At 43.9% G+C, this 21,655-nt stretch overlaps 1 protein-coding gene across 1 annotated transcript in view; it reads right to left on the bottom strand.

Moving 5' to 3' along the window:
• LOC102450325 (neural-cadherin-like) overlaps positions 1-21,217 on the bottom strand; it is a 108,601-nt gene extending 87,384 nt beyond the window's left edge. Inside the window, exon 1 of the mRNA XM_075940140.1 lies at positions 19,855-21,217. Within this exon, the coding sequence (XP_075796255.1) occupies positions 19,855-20,878 (1,024 nt within the window). The 5' untranslated portion in view covers positions 20,879-21,217. The remainder of the gene's footprint in view (positions 1-19,854) is intronic.
• Between the last annotated feature and the right edge of the window lie 438 nt (positions 21,218-21,655).

The following is a 21,655-nucleotide window of genomic DNA, read 5'->3' as shown; positions in this document are numbered from 1 at the left end:
TTTTCTCAATATTAAAGATTTCTTACATAGTTGTAGCATACAAAATTCCAAGCTAGAAGATTTGCAAACATCTAATATTGTTGTATCCACATCCATTCCCAACAATTGAATAAATGAAAAAAGTTTAAATTAAATAGTTTAAACAAATCTAGATTATTCATTTCTCTAATTTCTACGGTATAAGAAAAAAAATCATATGAAGGGGAAGAACCAAAGCAGAAAACAGAGCACCTAATTTGAGACAAATTCTGTACGTTAAAACAAACAAACAAAAATCAAGGAGTAACATCATTGCACAGAGGTGTATTGGTAACAACATTACCGTGGAACCTGAATAAATAAATATTTTTTTTTAAAAAAGCAACGTTATTTTAACACTTCCTAGTCAAAATGACATAATTGTTCTAAAATATTTTATTTGACCACACGAAATAAAGCTTTGTCTTCATTTTATAAATATTTTCCTCTATTTCTATTATGCAAAAATAGATGCTGTAAGAAGATGATTTTCCTACCTGCACATGAACAGTGTTCATAAGCCCCCATGAAAGATCAGAAGTCACCTTTTTCTGGGAGATTAATTTTATTAATAAATGAACAATACAGTGAAAAAATCAAATCCAAGATTTCTTCTTAGATGAGGCCACTCCTAGGGCTCCTAGTTCAGGATAGCTTGGTCTACCCTTGAGTTTTACACTGCCTCAGATGCAAAAACCCTCCTAGAGCAATAGTCGTAAGGATGCCTACTTTCTCCTTTCATTCCCTCCCGCTGGAGTGCCCTCCCTCTAAACTTGGTATTTCTGGAAAAAATTGCAGTATTGAAGTTCAATCCCAATCTCCAAAATAGATCATTAACTTCCTTGATCCAGTGCAGAAAACCCATCACAGACTCCTATAATCACTCTTTTTCTCATGCCTCGGCCTGCAGCTCAAAACTCCAATAACCACACAAAGTGATTTTATACCCTTTCATATCTATTTGAGTTCATGCTATGTTTAATCATGCAATGAACTACCTGGGACGAATTTGTGTTCTCTGAAAATATATAACATGCAGAATCAGATTCTCATCTTTGGAAGAAAAATTCTATTTAATTATAAAATAAAATAAAATAAAATAAAATAAAATAAAATAAAATAAAATAAAATACTTTTCTGGGAAGCACTGCGGGAACACTTTTAATGGCAGAAGAATTTTTGTCAAAGTAGGATCTCTGACCTTCCTGGATCTGCTTATCAGTCCTGCACTTCTGGTTTTCAGTCCTACACTTCTGGTAAATAAAGTCAGTTTTTCAGCAGCATATATTGTATACATTGTCCATGCTACATTTTACTTAAAAGTTATTGGTATCTACCATTTTCGTCATTTGAAGTAACTGCTGCTTAGCAAGTTTTGGGAGTATATATACATATAGACTAGGGGGCTGCACTCCCTTACCTCCCTGTCAGGCTCTCCAGGGAGGGCCAGATTGTGGCCACGCCAGCCAGGCCCCTTACCAGCCCCTTCTCCCTCCCTGCTCCTCACTCACCACCAGCACATCGGAGCAGCTGTTTTTAAACATGAGGTAGCTCAGGGGGCCAGGGTGTACCCCAGTCCCAGCCCCAACCCCCACGAACCTCACTGCTTCCCACCCACTCGCCATGCGGCCCTGTCTGCCCCCGCCGTCCTTCCCCCACAAGTCCAGCAGCAGCTTACCTTCAAGGTGCAAGGAAGGTGAGTGCTGCTGTGGAGGAGTCAAAGCCATATTTAGATCTCACCGTAGGCTGCCGAACCCATTATGAGGTTAGCAGCAGTGAGGAGAGAGGAAGGAGGCTGGGTGGCTGAGGGGGAAGGGGCTGTTGTCCCACAGGAAAAACTTTTTTATAAGATACACATATAAACACACACCCTGAACATAGCACAGATATATCATAGTAATGGTGATTACCAATCACACAGGAAAAGAATATATGTTGTATATATGTAAAATGCTCCCAGCAGTCTCACAATTTATCTACATGATGTCCCTAAGTACTAGACTTCACATTTGGATCTTTATTTAGACATAAAACACATGGTTAGAAAGCTCCCTGAGCTACCCATCTGAGGAAGTTTGAGAATACAAATTATTCTAGTTGGTCAGAAGTATCTGCTGCTCAGTGATTTGACTCCAGATCCACTATTTCACAGGTAGCATAGGACGGATTTATGCATTTTCCTAAATCTGCCCATTTTGAGGAAAAACGTCCGCCTCTTTTGGATGATCACTTGTATACTAACACAAGACATGGAGTCAGCAATAAGTGTTTTTTTGACGCATGGCAGTGAAATGGCCAATGAAGCAAAGAGTCTACTGTCAGCATCTTAGCCACATAACTTATTCCAAATCTCCAAATTCATCTATGTAGTTCTGAGGGGATAATTACATAGAGTGTATTTCCTGAGGTTTATTGTGAGATGTTACAAAAAAGTGAAATATTTAACAAGAATTTAATTTTCACTCCTGATGTTGAAGGATTTGTGGTACTTTCTCTTATTCAAGTAGGAATAAGAGATCCTCCGGAAAAGAGCTTATTTTCCGGAGGATCGCGTCCAGACTGGCGCTTTTCTCTGGCTTATCTACAAGCCGGAAAAAAGCGGCAGCCATGTTAATGCAAATGCTGCGGGGGATATTTAAATCCCCCGCGGATTTGCCTATTCCAAAGTGCTACATTTGCACCCCTATTACGGAATAGGGGCCAATGTAGACACAGCCTTCATGTTTTGTTAGTCTTAAAAGTGCTACCAGACTATTTGTTGTTTTTTTAAGTTTATAAATGTGTTGTACATCTGAAATGACCATCTACAAAAAATGCATGAAAAGTACATTTTTGGACACTGAAGAACATGTATTGCATTATGTGAAATGTAAATAATATTTAAAAATTAAGAAGCATGCTGAGAATTTCTAACCTTCAGAGAACTACTCTGATAATACATTGTTATTTTAAGTGTATTGGGAAAATAGAAACAACTCAAAATAATTATAAATAATAATATATTTGATGCAGCCTTTATAAATGCAAACTCCCACTGTATGTGTATTATTTAGACAAAGAAAAAAGAGTGGGTTTTATATAAATATTTTTAAATTCCCCCTAAACTATACATTCTAAATGTGACACAGAACAAACCAAACCTGGAAATCAGCTGTGATGAAATAGGCTAAGTTGTGATTTTAGATTCTATAAGCTGGGGTTTGCCTCTAAACCTGTCTCCTTTCACATGTCAAATCATAAAAGATGCTGTCAATCTGTGAAATTCAACATATTTTCAGACTTCTGATTTCATTAGTACTGTCTAACTTTATCATCTCTCTCAAAAATGCAATGGCTACTTTGGTAAGATTTGTCTTGAAAACAAAAATACTCATATTCATTAAAAATGTAGGCTTCTCTGCATCAATATAATTGATAAAACTGACAGTGCCAGTGATTCTGATAAAAAAACTGACAATATAGACTATATACTTGAGTGAGCATGTCTCCACGATTATGGACAGATACTCTACATTCCTTGATTTTACTGAGAGAAGAGGTATTGTATTATTATGATTAAACAATAATGAGTGAGAAGTTAGGTTGCTCTTGGCATTTTTAGGTCACTTCAATTTATTTAAAAAAAGAAGATTATGGGAGCATTAAAAGCCTTGCAATCCTTCAGGTCAATATTGCTATTACATGCCAACCTGCATCAAAAAGTGTAATCTATCAGCTAATGAAGTGTTCAAGTTGATATTAGTTTTTTACTTTTTGAAGTTTATCAGACATATACCTGCCCCAGTTACACAGAAGCTTTGAAAATTTAAAGTTCCATTAATTGTTCATTCTATGTTCTTGTTTATTTTTATGTAACGGCTTAATCTTTTATTCTACAAATATAATACTGAACTTTTATAAAAGCCCAACACTTTTGAATGCAAATTTTCTATTGACTTCAAAGCGGAGTAAGATAAAACTCATTAAATCCCCACATTAAACAAGAGAAATCCGTGTTCCCATTTTAATAGTACAACCGAGATGAAAGTTACTGTTAATCTGAACATCTACTTTTATAAAAAGTAGAACAATCATGCACAAACATTACTTCACTGTCAGTTCTGGAAACTCATGTCACATATGATGGACTTTGCTCTTAAGCACAGTATTTTGCTCATTCATAAAGCATAAGCCTTCCAAAGAGATAACTTTGATGGGATCAAGATGTGGACAACCCATATTCTCTTCTAATATACCTTACCTTGCTTGTTCTAGATAAAAAGATGTCAGTCTGTCATGTCTCTCTGTTTCTTACTCCTAACTAGCTTTTAAAGTAAAAGTTAAAGCACTTAAAATAAATCAAAAGCTAAAAGTAAGAAAGAAAATTATAGAAACTGAATGACAGGATGGATTTTAATATAAATAATATCAAATTAAAAGACATGGAGATATATTCATTTTATTAAGGACATCCCTGTGTGGCATCCATTTCTTGAGACTGACAGGCAGCAAAATCAAGCAGGCCTGAACATGAAATGAAAAAGTATATATTAATGGTCCTAGCATGCATTTTTAAATAACAAATCATGTCTCTAAGTAAATTATGAACTATTACCAAAGTATGTTATCATTGTTGAGAGTTAATTTATCAGTTAAGCAAGTACCAGTAGATTTCTGAATTTTTTAAAATGAATTCTCCTGAAATCATCTTTAAAAATATATTGACACGAGTCCTATTTTATTCCTTTGTTTTCTCAGATTTTTTTTATTGCTATAACCAGTATTTGTTTCAGTGAAAGGGAGATTTAGTATCTAAAACATGTGATGGTCAGATTACAAAGTTTTTCAAGGTGAGGAAACTATCAATAGTAAAGAGACTATAAAATAGAATTTATCCTAGCTTAGCAGCACACACACACACGTGTGCGCACACACGTACCCCATTAAAATTCATGTGGCAAATAAGCAACTGACAACAGAGTCTTATAATAATGGGAAATGCTGAACAACCTTTATAACAGGTGGTGCTACCAACCCTGCCTATAATGCAAATGCTCAGTCAAGAATGATGTTTAGGCACATTAGCAAGCTATTATTGGGAATATAGCACTGAACCTCACATACACAGAAATCCAAGTAGATAGGTATATATATATACTATGTTAATTGACATACCAGTACTATGCTACAGAGGAATGTCATGTCATCAGGTAGTATGAGCTAATTTTAGTTCTCTCTTCTGCTCTCTTAGGCTATGTCTAGACTGCAAGCCTCTTTCGAAAGAGGCTCTTTCGAAAGTATCTTTCGAAAGAGCCTCTTTCGAAAGAGCGCGTCTAGACTACAATACGCGGATCGGAAAATCGATCCGCTTTTTCGAAAAAGAGCGTCCTGACTGCTGGACGCTCTTTCGAAATTCAAAGCCACTCGGAACCGCTTCTGCCAGGGCATGGGGCAGCATTTCCTTCCGGGTGCTGCTGCCTGCCTGCCCTTTGCAGAGACGCCGCGTGGTGAAAGGGACACTCCTGAACACCCGTTGCTCTGCTCCTGCAGCTGCCTTTGCTGTCCCTCTAGGAGGTAAGCAAGGCATTGCAGTGCTGGTTTGGAGTGCTCAGCTTCCTGGGACACCCCAGCAGCTTTTTTCTGTGGAGGTTTTTCTGTTTGAGACCCATTTTTGTGGCATGGAGCCAGAGCTGCCCCTGGGCAGGCGATGGCCCCACACCATCATACTGCAACTGTTGCTGCATCTGCATGACACAGTCATGAGGCTACTTCCCCAGCTGGACCCAGACCAGAGGTACGAAGGGCTCCTCCGTCAAGCAGCCGCACTGCCCTTGCCTCCAAACTTCTTTGTGGACAGGCGTGTTTGGAGGCTTGAAACCAGCTCTGACTGGTGGGACCGGCTCGTGATGGAGATCTGGGATGACCAAGAGTGGCTACGCAACTTCAGGATGCGAAAGACCACTTTCCAGGAGCTGTGTACCTGGCTCGCCCCTGCTCTGCAACGGCAAGACACCCACCTGCGGCCCGCTATCCCCCTGGAAAAGAGGGTCGCCATTGCCCTCTGGAAGCTGGCAACCCCCGACAGCTACCGCTCCATGGGACACCAATTTGGAGTGGGCAGGTCTACCGTTGGATCCATCCTGATGGAGGTAAGTCATTGTCTGGGGACAGTCACAGTTTGGGGTGGGGGGAAGGGAGACTGTCAGGAAGGGCCAAGTGGAGTGGGAGTGGGAGGGAGCTCCTCCACTCACCCTGAATTGTTGGGGGGGGGGTTCTGAGGAGGGGATTCCCAGGGTGTTTGAGAGGGAAGGTGGGTGGTGGGTTCTCCTCCTAAGAGATAAGGCACCCCTTCTAACATTTTGTTGTCTGTCTCGTTCTGCAGGTGGTGAGGGCCATCAATTCGGAGCTGCTCAACAGGCTCATCTGTCTACAAGATCTGGACAGCGTCATGGCCGGCTTTGCTGCCCTTGGCTTCCCGAACTGTGGAGGAGTGCTCGATGGGACACACATTCCAATCCGTGCACCGCCCCATCAAGCAGCCCAATTCATTAACAGAAAGGGCTACTTTTCTATGGTCCTCCAGGCCCTGGTCAACCATCGTGGCCAGTTTTCGGACATTTGTGTTGGGTGGTCAGAACGGGCACATGATGCCCGCATCTTCAGGAACTCGTACCTCTACCGGAGGCTTCAGGCAGGAACATTTTTCCCGCATCACGAGTTTGCGGTTGGGGATGTGCACATGCCGGTGTGCATAGTGGCTGATGCAGCCTACCCCCTGATGCCGTGGCTGATGAAGCCCTACACCGGCCACCTGGATGCGAGCAAGGAGCAGTTTAATGCTCACCTTAACCAGGCTCACAACCAGGTGGAATGTGCATTCGGACGTTTAAAAGGCAGATTCCGGTGCTTGCTCACACGCCTAGACATGGGGGAGAGCAACATCCCTGAGGTGGTGGCTGCGTGTTGCGTTCTCCATAACCTGGTGGAGAGGAAAGGGGAGGCCTTCCTACCAAGGTGGGGTAGAGGTGCTGATGGCCAGGAGAGGCACTTTGCCCAGCCCCGGACAGCTGCCATCCGCCAGGCTCACCGGTCTGCTGTTGGCATACGGGAGGCCCTACTGGAGCAATTCTCAAGTGGAGGCCACTGACTCTACTGAGGGGCTTCTGCCTGGGGACTGGGCCCTGGCCCAATAGAAGCTTCCCTCCACAACCCATCTCCTGACCCTGTTTGGAGAAATCATTAACACCAGGGTTTGTTGCAAAATAATATGTTCTGTTTAATTTTTTTACATATCTCTCAAAAAATAGTATATGTGTTGCAAACATAAAAAAGCTTTTTTTCATTTTTGATGTTGACAAAACTATGTACAATAAACATATTGTTGAACCCTTTCTTTGTGATTTAACTGGGGTGATGGGGGTGCTTGAAACCTGGAGGGGGGAAGGGGACTTGAAACCTGGAGGGGGGAAGGGGACTTGAAAGCTGGAGGGGGGAAGGGGATCAGGTTGCACGGTGCTTGCCTGATTTCCCTCTCCTGCCTGGGCCTCGTGTTCCGGGTGCTCCATGGCCACGGGATCGGGTGGTGCACCTGTCGGTTGGCTGGCTGGGGTGCTCTTGGGATGTGGAGGCCTGGGGGAGAGGAGGGCCAGGGGGAGAGAGGGGCTGGGGAACTGGGGGGGCTGGGGGAGAGGGAGGTCCAAGGGGGGAAAGGGATGCTGTTGTGGAAGTGGGGTTTGGTGGGGCGGGGTCATGGGGTGCTGGAGGAGCAGGACCAGGCACAGGAACAGGCAAGCCGCAGACCTCCCTGAGAGTGGCAGTCAGGGACGTGCGCTGCAGGACCAGCTCCTCCATCAGCCGGTCACACCAGCGATCCTCTGCCTCCGCCCTCTCTCTCAGGATGGAGTTGAGCTCCTGCACGGCCTCCACGTGCTGCCTGAGGATGTCCGCATAGACACGCCTGTGTCTGCGGCTCCCATGTCCCCGAGATGGAGATGGAGGTGGGGCTGGGGTGCTGCGGCCCTCTTGCACGGCTGGTCCGGCTGTGGAGGAAAACAAGAAGACACAATCAGTCCTAAAAAACTGGACTCTGTAGCACTTAAAATACTAACAGGATGGTTTATTAGGGGATGAGCTTTCCTGGGCCAGACCCACTTCCTCAGATCAGAGTAACACGGCTACATTTCTATCACAATCAGTCATGTGTGCAACACCTGTCCAAAAGGGCATGCCCTCTCCTTGAGACAGGGGAATCAGACATTCTGAAGGTAACACTGTGTGTGACCTGGGCATCAGCCTGAGCATGACAGGTTTCCCTTGTGCATCACCCACTGTGCACCCACCTACCTCCCCCCCCCCCCCCGGGTGTTACACAACCTCACTGCAATCACCTGCTGCTTCCTCTCCTGCGCCAGATGACACCTGGGAGGCCTCTGGGGTCTGGGTGACTGGCTTCAGGGTGAGGGTCGCCGTCTCCTCACTGTCCTCCTCCTCTGGCACCATGTCCCCGTCTCCAGACTGCTCTGGGTCCTGCTCGGGAGCGTCCACCACAGGGTCTGCCAATCCTGACTGGACGAAACGCCGTGGTGTGCGTGCTTCACCACTGCCACCCAGGATCTGGTCCAGCTCGGTGTAATAAAGGCAGTAGTAGGGGGCTGCCCCAGAACGGGCGCTCTCCTCCCTGGCCTTGACGTACCCCTGGCACAGCTCTTTTACTTTGGAGCGCACCTGGTCCTGGGTGCGGGGGTAGTGGCCCTTCTGGGCCAGGGCTTCTGCCATGCGGCCATAAATGTCGGCATTTCGCCGCCGGCTTTTGAGGGCTTGTAAGGCCTCCTCCTCTCCCCAGAGCTCCAGAAGGGTCTTGAGCTCTGGCCCAGACCAGGATGGTGCCCGGCGTTTGGAGCCCTTGGCTGGGTCCCCAGAAGGCTCTGTGGAAGGGCCAGGACGGTCTTGGGGCTGGGACATGCTGCACCAAGGTAGCCGTGTGCTCTGGCTCCTTCTCTGCAACAAGTGGCTGTGAGGGTGCCTGTCCCTTTAAGAAATGGCTGCAGACAGGAACCACAGACATGCAACCCATGCCCCAGATTGTCCACCAGGGCTTCTTCCTGGAGGCCAATATTTTCGAAAAAAAGGCCTCCCCCCGTCCACACACACTTATTTTCGACGGATCTCCGTCGAAAAAGGCGTTCTTCCTCGTGGAATGAGGTTTACCGCCGTCGAAAGAAAAGCCGCATTCTTTCGATTTAATTTCGAAAGAACGTGGCTGCAGTCTAGACGCAGGTGAAGTTTTTTCGAAAAAAGGCTACTTTTTTCGAAAAAACCCCTGAGTCTGGACACAGCCTTATTGGAGAGAAACTGAGGCCTTCCATTTTAGTGTTGTTAATGATGCACTTTGCACAATGGCTAAATCTAACTGATCATATTTAAAAGGGTTATTTTAGATATTTATATGGTGCTCTTTGCCCTAATGTCTGAGCTCCTGTGAAGCAGGGCAGTACAGTAGACTTCTGATAATCCGGCACCTTTGTGACCTAGGTGGTGCCGGATTATCAGATATGCCGGTGTATCGGGAGGTCCTGGTACAGCTGCACGGCTTAATAGCTGGCCGGGACACAATCTCCGTCCCTCTCCCCTGCCCTTTCCTCTTCATTTCTCCTCCGTGCTGTAACCTGATTCTCCTCCCTCTCTCCTCTCCTTCCTCTTCACTTCTCCTTCTCCTTGCTGTAACCCGATCTCCTCCCCTCTCCTTTACCCTTAGCTGAAGCAAATCGCTCTTCTCCATACTGTAACACGATCCCACTCTCCCCCTCCCCAACCTTATGCATGGTCCAGGTACAGCCAGCATGTGTGCTGAGCAGCAGGCTTTTTAATCAGCTGGACAGGAGCGCTTGACATTTTGATGCCGGAGTAACGGGAGTGCCGAACAATTGGATGCCGGACTATCGGAGTTTTACTGTACTATTATCACTGTTACGGATGGAAAGCTAAGGCACAGAGAATCTAAAGGTAGTGCCCAAAGTTACACTGGAAACACATAGTAGACAACTAAACCTAGGTCTCTGGTGTCCGAGGCTAGCATTCTAGCAACTGCACTAGTGGTGCAGGAACATTTTTAAAAGTCAGAGTGCTGAAATCCAGCCCTCTTACCCCTGTCCACTCTCTGCTTCAGCTGAAGCCGGGACCTCAAACAAGAGGCCAACAGCCAGAGCCCCCTGACACGTGGAGTGGCAGACAGGAACTCAGGTGCAGGGGCAGTATACTTGATTCCGGTGCATAAGGCTGGCAGCAGAGCCCTCAGCACATGGGAAGGCAACCAGGAGCCCAGGGATGGTGCAGCCGCTTCCCCTTCTGCACCCTTAGTGCCCACACGTACGAACCACACCATTATTCAAACATATCCACACTCACCAGATTGAAGGTTTCCTTCAACCAAGAATTTAAAAAGCGTTAGCAAAGTTTTTCAGACTATTTATCATTAAGGGGCCCGTTGTGTATGTTATTTGCTAGAGAAAGAATGAAAAATAACTACAATTAGTTTTGGCACCCATCACTGCAGCATCTGTCAAACACGATTACAGTGCCCTGGAAGAGAAGCATATTCCAGTGGGTGTTTCAGCAAGCATTAATGCATCCACAGGGCCAAACAATAAAACAGGTATGTTATGAATAATAGATTTAATCCATGTCATTATGAATAAACATTGTGAATTAAATATGATTAAACTTACACCGTTGCATTTGTTTTTCTACATATTAGCCCAGAATTGCACTTTTCAATTCTTTCTCCACTTGCCTAGCAATGATATCTCTAGTAGAGACATGAAGAGCCAGATTTCCAGCTAGTCTCAAACATGTCTCTAAATCTTAATACATAAATTTCCATTTGAACATACAAAACATGATTTCAATGCACAAATCAGGTATGTACAAGGCTACCCATCTTATGTGTGCAAATGTGTATTTTGCATGTATGTACATATACATATGCAATTTACAGTTGCAAAATTAAAAATCTGAGATAAAAAAATATCCTGGAACACTCTTTTGCAGGATCTCCTTAATTATTTCTATAATTGAAAAAAAATATTCAGATATTTTTTTAGTACATCTCTTTAGAAAACTGGACACACAAACTGACTTTACAGAGCTAATTTTTTCTCTCTGAACTACATACTGCACTTTTTTTTCAAATATATTCATTATTCACATGATCACAAAATATTCACTATCAGAGGGGTAGCCGTGTTAGTCTGAATCTGCAAAAGCGACGAGGAGTCCTGTGGCACCTTATAGACTAACTGAAGTGTAGGAGCATAAGCTTTTGTGGGCAAAGACCCACTTCGTCAGACCCACAGCAGCTGCCTTTGAAGGGGGCAGCACAAAGCAGAGCCAGGGTCAGCTGGAGTCCCCAGCTGACCTGGGTTCCATGAAGCACTGCCCCTTTGAAATGCCGCTGCCGTGTTTCAAAGGGGCAGCACTAGCAGAGGCCAGGTCAGCTGTGCTGCACTGCCTCTTTGAAACACCACACAGCTGATCCTGGGCACCATGTGCTCTTCCCCTTAGAAATGCTGCTGCAGTGATTTAAAGGGGCAGCGCTGCAGGGAGCCCAGGATTAGCTGGGGACTCCAGCTGATCCCAGGCTCCCACGGTGCTACCCCTTTGAATCGCCACAGAGGCATGTCAAAGGGGCAGCACTAGCGGGGCCCGAGGTCAATTAGCATGTCAAAGGGGCAGTGTTGCATTGAGCCTGGGGTCAGCTGGAGACTCCAGCTGATGCCAGGCTCCCAAGGCACTGCCCCTTTAAAATGCTTCAAAGGCAGCACTGCACAGCTGATCCTGGCTCCACTTGCACTGCCCCTTTCAAATGCTGCCATGGTGTTTCAAAGAGGTAGCACTGCCTGGAGCCAGGGTCAGCTGGGGAATCCAGCTGATTCCAGCTCCTACACCGTTGCCCCTTTGAAACACTGTGGCAGCATTTCAGCGCAACTATGAAGCCGGGAGTCAGGTGGAGTAATTATTGTTTAACAGTGTGATTAATTCTGATTACTTTTTTTAATTGCTTCACAGCCCTATTTAATAACATTATCCAGTGAAACAAAAGAGACTAGCAAACAAATAAAACTTACAAACGCTATCTTAAAAGAGTTGTGTTGAAGTCACAATAACTGAATTAAATTATGGATTGTGATATCAAGTCAAAATGTTGATTTACCATAGGAGAAAAGTTTCAACAATTCCCTTTCATTTTATTTTATAACCTAGAATTCCTCAAATACATTAAAGTTTTTGAAGGAGTTCCACTTAATTTTAGAGGATAGATTTGAGGTTGTGAGAGGCTAAATAAGCTTCAGGATAAACTGAATTGAAACTACTTAATAATCAACTGAAGTGCAACATACATAATGTATCAGTTAACCTGATTTCTAACATGGCATATTTTAAACCAGTTTTAATAAAGGTTCTAATAATATGTTCTGCAATTTACCTCTTCCATCAGCTTAACAGATATGTGTTGAAATTTTTAAAAGACAAAACATCCATCAGAAGCTACCAATCTTAATTCTTAGGGATGATCCTCATAGAATCAATACAGCTAGTAAATGACTAAGGGCTTGGATAAAATCAAAACAGATGATACTTAGATTTCTTTAATTAAAACCTTCATTGCTTAAAATAGGCAAATACTATAAAACTGGTGATCTTGCCACATTATGTACTAGTTTAAAGACTACAAATACACATCAAATGTAATAGGATGGAGAGCCTGCCAAACATCACCCTAAGTAAATCCTCTGGTAAGAAAAAAGTGAATCAGAGGAGATTACACAGCTAATGCCCAGGGATGAATAAGGTCATAGAACCTCGAGATGACAGAGGATTACATGAACAGGATCTTTCAAGTATTCCACCCAAACATTAATGAAATCTGACACCATTTTCTATTAAATGTTAGAACGGCATTAAAATATTAATGTGTCTAGCAGTCTACAATCTTCTAACTTCCTCCAAGGGATAAATATTTATAATAGTGTTAATCAAATACAGTGACATTACCACTGTGCAATATAGCTGTGGATATTAAATATATGCAGATATAAGAAAGACATGAAATATACCTTGTGAAATGTAAGTACAAACGAGAAATAAAAAAATCTATATGTGTGATATGTGGCTGAAAAGATACAGAAAATATTACAGAATAATCATTTAATAGTTTAAAATACGGGCACTAATGTATTCAATAGTGCAAACCTTAACTTATACAAAAATTTAGCCTGTGATGGATTATATAAAATATTACATACAGATAGGCCAGAAAGGGTTAACACAAGATTAGGGAGAAACAGGAAGTATTCCAGTTGATCCCTCCTTATTCTGACCTCTTGCACAACTGGGCTCTGTCTTGCATAAAATGAAGAAATCTACAGAGTTGGAACAGATGATGCTGTTAAATGCAATTGAGAACACAAGATTTAAAGACCAAACTATATGTAGCAAAGGGTGGCTACAGTAAGCCATTTATTGTTTGATTGAGCTAGAAGGAGCCAGGTATTACGCATTTGGGAGTGACTAAGCAAACGAAGGACAATGGCTATTTGATCCATGGAGTGGCAGATTCACCACCATTTCTTGCCTAACCTCAACACTGTTACCATATCTGACATATCCCAAATCCCATTTTCACCTATTTTCAACCCTTTATTTTATTAGAACGCACAGGAACTTTGTGGAGCAAAGTTGTGCAAGAGAACCGCATCCGCAGTGTGGACTCTGCAAACATTTGCCTGTACAGCAGAACCCACGCCACATATAAGACTCCCTGCACCAACATAGTCATGTCTGGATTTTCCCATTATTGTGCTATGGGATATTTTAAAGTCTTGGGGTAATCAAGGAGCGCTCACTGGTCTCTTTTATTAGGGAGAATCACCAAAAGGCTGATGTTTCACCTGAAAAGGCATTAGTGGAAATTTAGGCTGATGAAAAAAGATGAATGTCAGATAGTGCAGCTGTGTATGCTATTTGACTTTCACACTCCTCAGTAGGAAGATTGCTTAGGGAGCAAGGCTTCCATTGAGCTCACTCCCCTGGCATGCCATGCCTGCACCTTTCTCCCTCTATATAGAGAAGGAGCAGCACAGACATTGATCTCGCTATATTTCTACTACACGTCTGCAGATCACATGGGAAACAGGCTGTCCTCCATTCCCTCATTCAAATCAACACCATCAGAATCCAAAGAGCTTAATCAATGGAATTCAAACTTAGGGGTTGTGACAGAATCCTAAGGAGAGGGAAGCCTGTAATTTTGCAGGCAGTTATTTGTGGAAGTAAATGAGGACAAATCTGATCTGTGAATGCAATTAAATAGATGGACATTTACATGTCCCCATTTGCATGCACAAATAATTGTGCCCATAAAACTGCATCTACAATTAATGTGATAGCAAACTGCAGGCAGAAAAAAAAAGTTAGATAAGATTTCAAAAATCAGGCCAGATATTTTATCTGTGAAGAAACAATTCACAGGAGAAAGTACTGCTTTTATTCTTTATCTTAGAAATAGTTATGATGTATGTCTTTTACTACATGGGGTGTCAAAAGACTGTTTCTTAGAAGTCAGATACATCTTTAATTATTTTCTTCAACTGTATTTTTCACTTATTTTTCCTTATGTTCATAAGTGATATTTTATCAGTTTATGAAAACTAGTAAATTATGAAAACCTGGTATTTAGGCTCCAAAATACCTGATTTCAGTGCACAAGTGCACTTCTGAATGGCCTAAAAGAACTGGCTGCCCTAATTAAGTTGTCCATATTAGAAAATGGGAATACTAGTATAACATAGGAAATAATAGCTCAATCCATTAATCTAAAAATGGATACAAGTATTTTAAATATTGTTTAAGTGTGCGTTCTCACATATATCCAGACATATCAGAGAAACAAAAAGCTGAGTGGAAAAGAAGATGCAGACAACATAAAATCTAAGTTTCTGATTTACCAAACTTCCATGAGACGACATCCAAGTCAGAAGCACTGCATCTCATACAAGTAGTTTACTCCTTTTTATGTGCCAGCTTTTCATCAATTACTTATATTATGGGTGCTGCAGAACTTAGATGAAGTCAGGGCTAGTGACAGACTTCACGGCCCCTAAGCAGTGGGGGACAGGGTTCGTTCCAGGCCCCCCAGAAGAAGCAGGGCTAGGAGCAACCAGCACTCAGCACTGCCCAGACGGAGTGTGGATCTGGTGGTGATTTAAAGAGCCAAGGGCTCTTTTGAATTCTCTATTGTGATTGAAATTAACATATTTGAAAATGCAGAAAAACATCCAAAAATATTTAATAAATTTAAATCAGTATTCTATTGCTTAACAGTGTGATTAAAACTGCAATTAATCATGATTAATTTTTTATCTTGAATAATTTTTTATTTAATCATGTGATATAACTGCAATTGATTGACAGCCCTAGCTGTCAAATATTAAAATATAATTTTTAAAAATGTAAACTATCAGCTTTTGGAAAATAATTTAAATTGAAAACACAAAACTATGTGCAGTGACTTCATTTAATATTTAAAATTATTTCTTATGCTATATGTTGCCATTGCAAAGTACCTATAATAACATGTAAAAGTCAAATAAATCAAAATAAAATAAATGAAAATTATCAACAGGTATATAAAACATACCAATGTTCTCAGATCCCTACTTACTTTCCCTATATATATTATATATAATTTATCATACCATCTCTAGTGCAGTACCTAAACACTACAGTATTAGCCACAATTCAAACTCCTTCATTTTCTCTGGTTTTAGTTAGAACCTTTGCAATGAATTCTGTGTATATAATAATCCATACTCTTGGGAACAATCTGATATTACTGTGTTTTTACCATTATTGGTTGCAGACTACAAATGAATTGTTAAAAAATAAACAGGACCAACATGGAGAAAGAGGGCAGAATTTACATTCTAAAATATCTAAGAGTCTTATCTTATCATTGACATTGTTGCTTGGCTGTGGAGGAGACTAATGCTAATTGTTGAAAGTACAGCACAGATCCAAAAAAACCCAAAACAAAACAAAACAAAAACACCAACCTGGAAAAGCAGTTTGTGTAGACATTTCAACCAGGTTAATGTAAATTGCCTGGAATATAGTATGTCACTCTATCATGCAAGAGTAACTTCAGAGCACTGTCTACTCAGACCAGATAAGAGTAAGAACTGTCATAGAAGTAAGGCTTTTAGTAACCAGGGACAAGGTTAGCTACCACTTCTCTAACAGCATTTTATACAGATAGAAAGAATTGTGATAACAAATGGATGAGGCTGGGCTACATCACAGAGTAGATGAAAATCTGCCGATTGACCTAATAGCTTCTGTCACCATCTTTGCTGATGAGAGACTAGGTGGCATAAAGCCTTGTTCAGGACTTGGTAATGAGGATATAACAGAGGCAAATCTCCTACTTTGGAATTTAGTCTTTCACCTCTAGATTAGCAGTTCAAACTCAACCCGACACAGTGACCAAAAGTTATGACAATATGGCCAATGCCTACAAACTACAATGACATTCTCCACAGAAGCAGAAAGGGAAAAAGAAAGAAATCTGAGTTTGATAGCTATTCAGTAACCTACATGAAATAAGTTTGTGATTTCAGTCCCCAAAGGACAATCATCCACGTAGTCAAAATTAATAATATTAATTAGAACCTATATTGGCACTGTCGGCAAGGAATTCACAGTACTACAGAATAAACTACCTTCTCATTCCTATAAGTGATCCCTCAAGTCAGGACTTAGAAAAATTAAGGGGAGGAGCAGTATGGGAAGTGTTTCCAACTACTCCCATCTTTGCTTTAGCTGTTATATGGCTGGAAGTAGTGACTATCCCCTGTGGAGCATCTGAAAACTTTTATGAGAATTAAAGTCACTTAGAAGTAAAGAAAAAAAATCTAGAGTTTTCTCAAAAAATCAAACTCATTTCAGGTGAAAATTATTTAAATTAAATGCCCCGTTGCCATAACAAATTAAGATTATAATACTTATGTTAAATCTAAAAGAGTGTGAAAAGATGAATAATGTAAAGCCCCACTTACTACATACCCAGGAGTAGGCACTATATTCTGAATTAGTAAGCTGCTTAGTTATACTTTCACAGCTCCAAATGAGAAACACAGTAAAGACAAAATTGTGTTGCTTATTAATTCAAATTTGAAACCAGAATTTAAAAAAATCATAGGTTAAATCTGTCAAAAGGTGAAAATGGTGTAAATTATTACACATAGGACATGGCTACATTAGGAAATTATGTTGAAATAACTAAATTTGAAATAATGACTCCAGAAATAACAATTCAAAATAGCGTGTCCTCACTTTGGGGAGCCTCAAAATAAGTCCAAAGCAGGCTTCATTATTGTGGATTCACTACCTCAACTTAGAGCCCCAGAAAGCACTGGAGAGTAATTACTTCAAATTAACAGCAGCGGAGCATCCACACTAACACTATTTCGAAATAACTATTTCGAAATTAGCATTATTTGAAATTAGCATTAGCATCTCCTCTCCAGAGGAAAGCAAGAATACAGATTTCAAAATAACAAGCCCGTTATTTTGAAATAACAGGTTTGGTAATGTGGACACTCCGCTTGTTATTTCAAAATAAGGGGGGTTCAGTGGCCCCCAACCTTTCGGGGCTGCCGGGCATCTGGGGGAGGGGCCGCTCACATGCCGGGTGCCCGAGGTCGGCGCCGCCCATGCGCCATGTGCCGGGCATGGGGCCAGCCCAGATCAGTCAGCAGGCGCACATAAATGCCCCGACTGTCATTGTGTTGGGGACCACTGGTTTACTTGAATAAGATTTATTTTGAGGGTTTCTGGTGATAGTATAAACTCTGTAAGGGTCTGTGAACCATCAGAATTCTCACATAAAAATTCAATCATATAATATATAAATCATGTTATCAACCTTGCAACCACGTATATGCTTAACTTTAAGCATGCTAGGTGTCAAATCTCATTTCAATAGAACTACTCACATGTTTAAAGTTAAGCACATGCAGGATCAGTGCCACAGAAAATAATTTACTTTAGTGTAAAAATAACCCACTACCCCTAATATACTTTACTGAAACTGTATACACAATTTATATCACTTAATTCTATAATATAATTTTGTGTTATTACCTCTAAAATTAGCATGCTGCATATTGATGTCACTGACTGTTTCTAAACATTTCTAACTCTTTTTAAATATTCAGCCACGATTGTATCCTTACAGCTTTTTTTTTTAAACATTATACTGTGACTCATAGAATTGTAATGCCTGTACATTAAGGCTATGTCTAGACTGCAAGCCTCTTTTGAAAGAGGCTCTTTCGAAAGAGAGCTTCTAGACTGCACGTTGAACTTTCGAAAAAGCGGCTTGCTTTTTCGAAAGAAAGCATCCAGTGAGTCTGGATGCTCTCTTTCGAAGAAGCCCTATTTACATTGAAGAACGCCTTCTTTCGAAAGAGGAACTTTCGAAAGAAGGCGTTCTTCCTCGTGAAATGAGGTTTACCGCCATCGAAAGAAAAGCCGCGTTCTTTCGATTTAATTTCGAAAGAACGCGGCTTGAGTCTGGACACAGCCTAAGACTAACACTCTTTCAGGTATTTAGTTTTAACTTTACTGATTACAATTTTAGAGTATTTTTGAACTTGCTATTTCTTAAAAGTTAAATGTAAACAAATTTCTAATTGTACTTTCTACAAGAAGGTTACTTCAAATGTTTAAAATTATGGCACAGTTAATTTCCACCCTTTAATTTAGTGAACTTTGTACAAGACCAAGTAGCAAGCTTATAAAAAAGGAAGTTACACTACCAACTTTTTTATTACCTTGACAAAGGCAGACACCTATATATTTGTAATAGCCTTGGGTGCTTGCATGTATTTGTAAGTGTGCACTTATTAAATTATGTACACAGATGTGAGCATACATGTTTGCATTTCCATTCCACTTATGTATATGTACTTGTGTCTATGTATATTAATGTATATGCACATTGGTTTGTACTAGGGATGTTAAATATCGTTTAATTGAATAGTTGAGTAACCTTGTGAAATGTTATCTGTTAGTTGACTAATCTATAGTCTCCGAGGGCAGGGCTGGCAGCCACTGTTTCAGAAGCAGCAGCATGAGGTGCCAGATGGGAGTTTGTCTGTGAGAGGAGCCAATTTAAAAACCAGCTCTCCTCACAGACTGGCTGCCTGTCACCCTGTGAAAGAGGCAGCAGTCCCTGTCTAGGGGATGGTATGAGCTCCTGGATCCCATGCAAGCCAGAACTGAGCTGGGTTGCCTGCCCGCCTGGCTCTTAATACACTTGAAATGCAGAGTTGAAACAGAGGTAGGTCCTGGACCCAGAGTGAGCCAGGACTAAGCCAGGCTACCTGCCCCCTGCTCGTAATACACTTAACCTGCAGAACTGCAGCAGGGGTAGGTACAGAACCCCTCACAAGCCAGGACTGAGTCAGGCTGCTGAAAAAATTATTGGCAGGGAGAGGGACTTGCCTGCAATCTGTAGCATTAACCTATAAGCTTTTGCTTATCATTAATCAACTATACTGTTACATCCCTAGTTTGTACTGGTGCACCTCTGAATGTTTGTAAAAGCATGTATGCTTCTGTGCACACGTGTAAGTGTCCATGTAGCATGGCTGTGCGTGCTCATGTGTAGATAGTGTGTGCTGCCCTGTAGGCGGGTGCGCACATTCAGTGTCAGCCCATGTTAACTATGCGCGCACAGATCAGCGCGTGCACTTCACCAGCGCCCAGTGTGGCTGCGGGCCCTGCCCCCGGCGGTACCTTGCCTCTCCTGGACGCGGAATATGAACTCCCAGCTGGAGGACGCTTCCCTGTCCAGGGTCCTGACGAGAGTCACCTCCCCGCTCTCTCTGTCCACTCGCAGCGGGGACTCCTCTGCGGACGGAGACACCAGCTCGAACCAGGCTGAGGAGAACCGGGCCGGAGCCAGCGAGGTCAGCAGCGTCCCGGGCCGGGCATCCTCGGGCAAGGAGAGAGCCAACGGGGAGTCGGGCTGGCGCAGGGTCCGGCGGCTGCGCGGGGGCGGCAGCGGCGGCAGCTGCTTGACCTGCGGCAGCACCTCGAGGTCCAGGGGGGCGCTGAGCAGGGGCGGCTGCCCGCGGTCGCGGGCGAAGAGGCGCAGCGGGATGGGCGTCCGCACGTGCAGCAGGGACTGCACCAGCAGCACCCGGCCGCTGCGCGGCACCACGAAGAAGTGCGCGCTGCCTGGCCGGGCGAAGTAGCGCAGATCGGAGTTGGCGCCGGCGTCCGGGTCCTCGGCGCGCAGCTGCCATACCTGGGAGCGCAGCGCCAGGGTCTCCTCCACGCGGAGCCGGGTGACGCCGCCTGGTGGGCCGGGGCCGGTCAAGCACGGCGCGTTGTCGTTGGCGTCCAGCACCAGCACCGTGAGGGTGGCCAGCTCAGCCGGCGGGGCGCCGCGCGGCGGGCAGTGCTTGCAGCATAAGCCCAGGCGGAGCGCGTAGAGCGCCCGCGCCTCGCGGTCCAGCGGGCGGCTGGTGCGCACCCACACCTGGCCCGAGCGCGCCTGCAGCGACACCTGGAAGTGCGCGTGGTCCTCGCCCAGCAGCTGCAGGTGCCAGCGGCGCCCCTGCACCTTGGCGCACCAGGGCTCCGGCCCCAGCCGGGTCAGCGGGATACTCAGGCCGCTCACCCGCGTGCCCGCCGGCCAGTTCTCCGGGACTTGACCCCGGAAAGAGGGTCTCCGCCTCCGAGCGGCGTCGGACGCGGCCAGAGCCCAAAACAGCAGCAGCCAGCAGGAGAGCCACAGACGGCCAAGCCACCCCATGCCGCCTCCCAGGGCGAAGGAGGTCCCGCCTGCTTGGGACTCCCAGAGCGGCCGCCGCTGCAGCCGGGCACCGCGCTGGCTCCGGTCCCTCCTCTGCCGGCTGGCTAGTGCCGAGGCGTGCTTCTCTAGGCGGCTTCAGAGCAGCTAACGGGTCAGGGAGGGGACCGGGGGTGGAGAGCGAGGGGGGATTAGTGCTGAAGATTCCCCGGGGATTTGGTGGCCCATCCCCCTTCGTGCGCAGTCGGTGTCTCCGCAGGCTCCCCTTTGGAGAGGTTGTGACAGCCAGGCGCGCCCCTCGAGTCTCCCTGAAAGCCCTCACTGCTCTAGTGACACCGCAGACTTAGGAAAGTTCTGCTAACGTGTAAGATTCGCAGTTGCTGCGCTCTCTCGGAGAGCGACCGTAAAGGGGCGGGGCGGCGGCTCATCCCTTCTGGTATTAGCGTCTATTCCTGTGCCGGGACAAGATGCTCTGGAGTGGGACGCACGTATGCTCCACAGAGTCTCTTCTGTGTCTCACCGGCACGCAGACCACAGCTACGGACAATATAGAGCCTAGGCACAGACACTGTGTGAAAGAGTTTCTCCCCTCTACTTCTCACAGTCTCTGTCTCCCGTAGAGCCCTGGACTCTCACAGCCCCGCTTTCCTTTAAAAGATGGTCTCTCAGGTCTTTCTCATACAAATACCTCAGGGGATCACAAGATTATTATGTGAGGGTCACGAAAGCACAAAACAGAAAGCAACTGCTATAAAATACATAATTTAAATCTAGCATTTT

Source organism: Pelodiscus sinensis, chromosome 12 (assembly GCF_049634645.1).
Source record: "Pelodiscus sinensis isolate JC-2024 chromosome 12, ASM4963464v1, whole genome shotgun sequence".
NCBI lineage: Eukaryota > Metazoa > Chordata > Testudines > Trionychidae > Pelodiscus > Pelodiscus sinensis.
The sequence above is the reverse complement of the archived record's forward strand: the minus strand, read 5'-3'. Positions and strand labels throughout refer to the sequence as shown.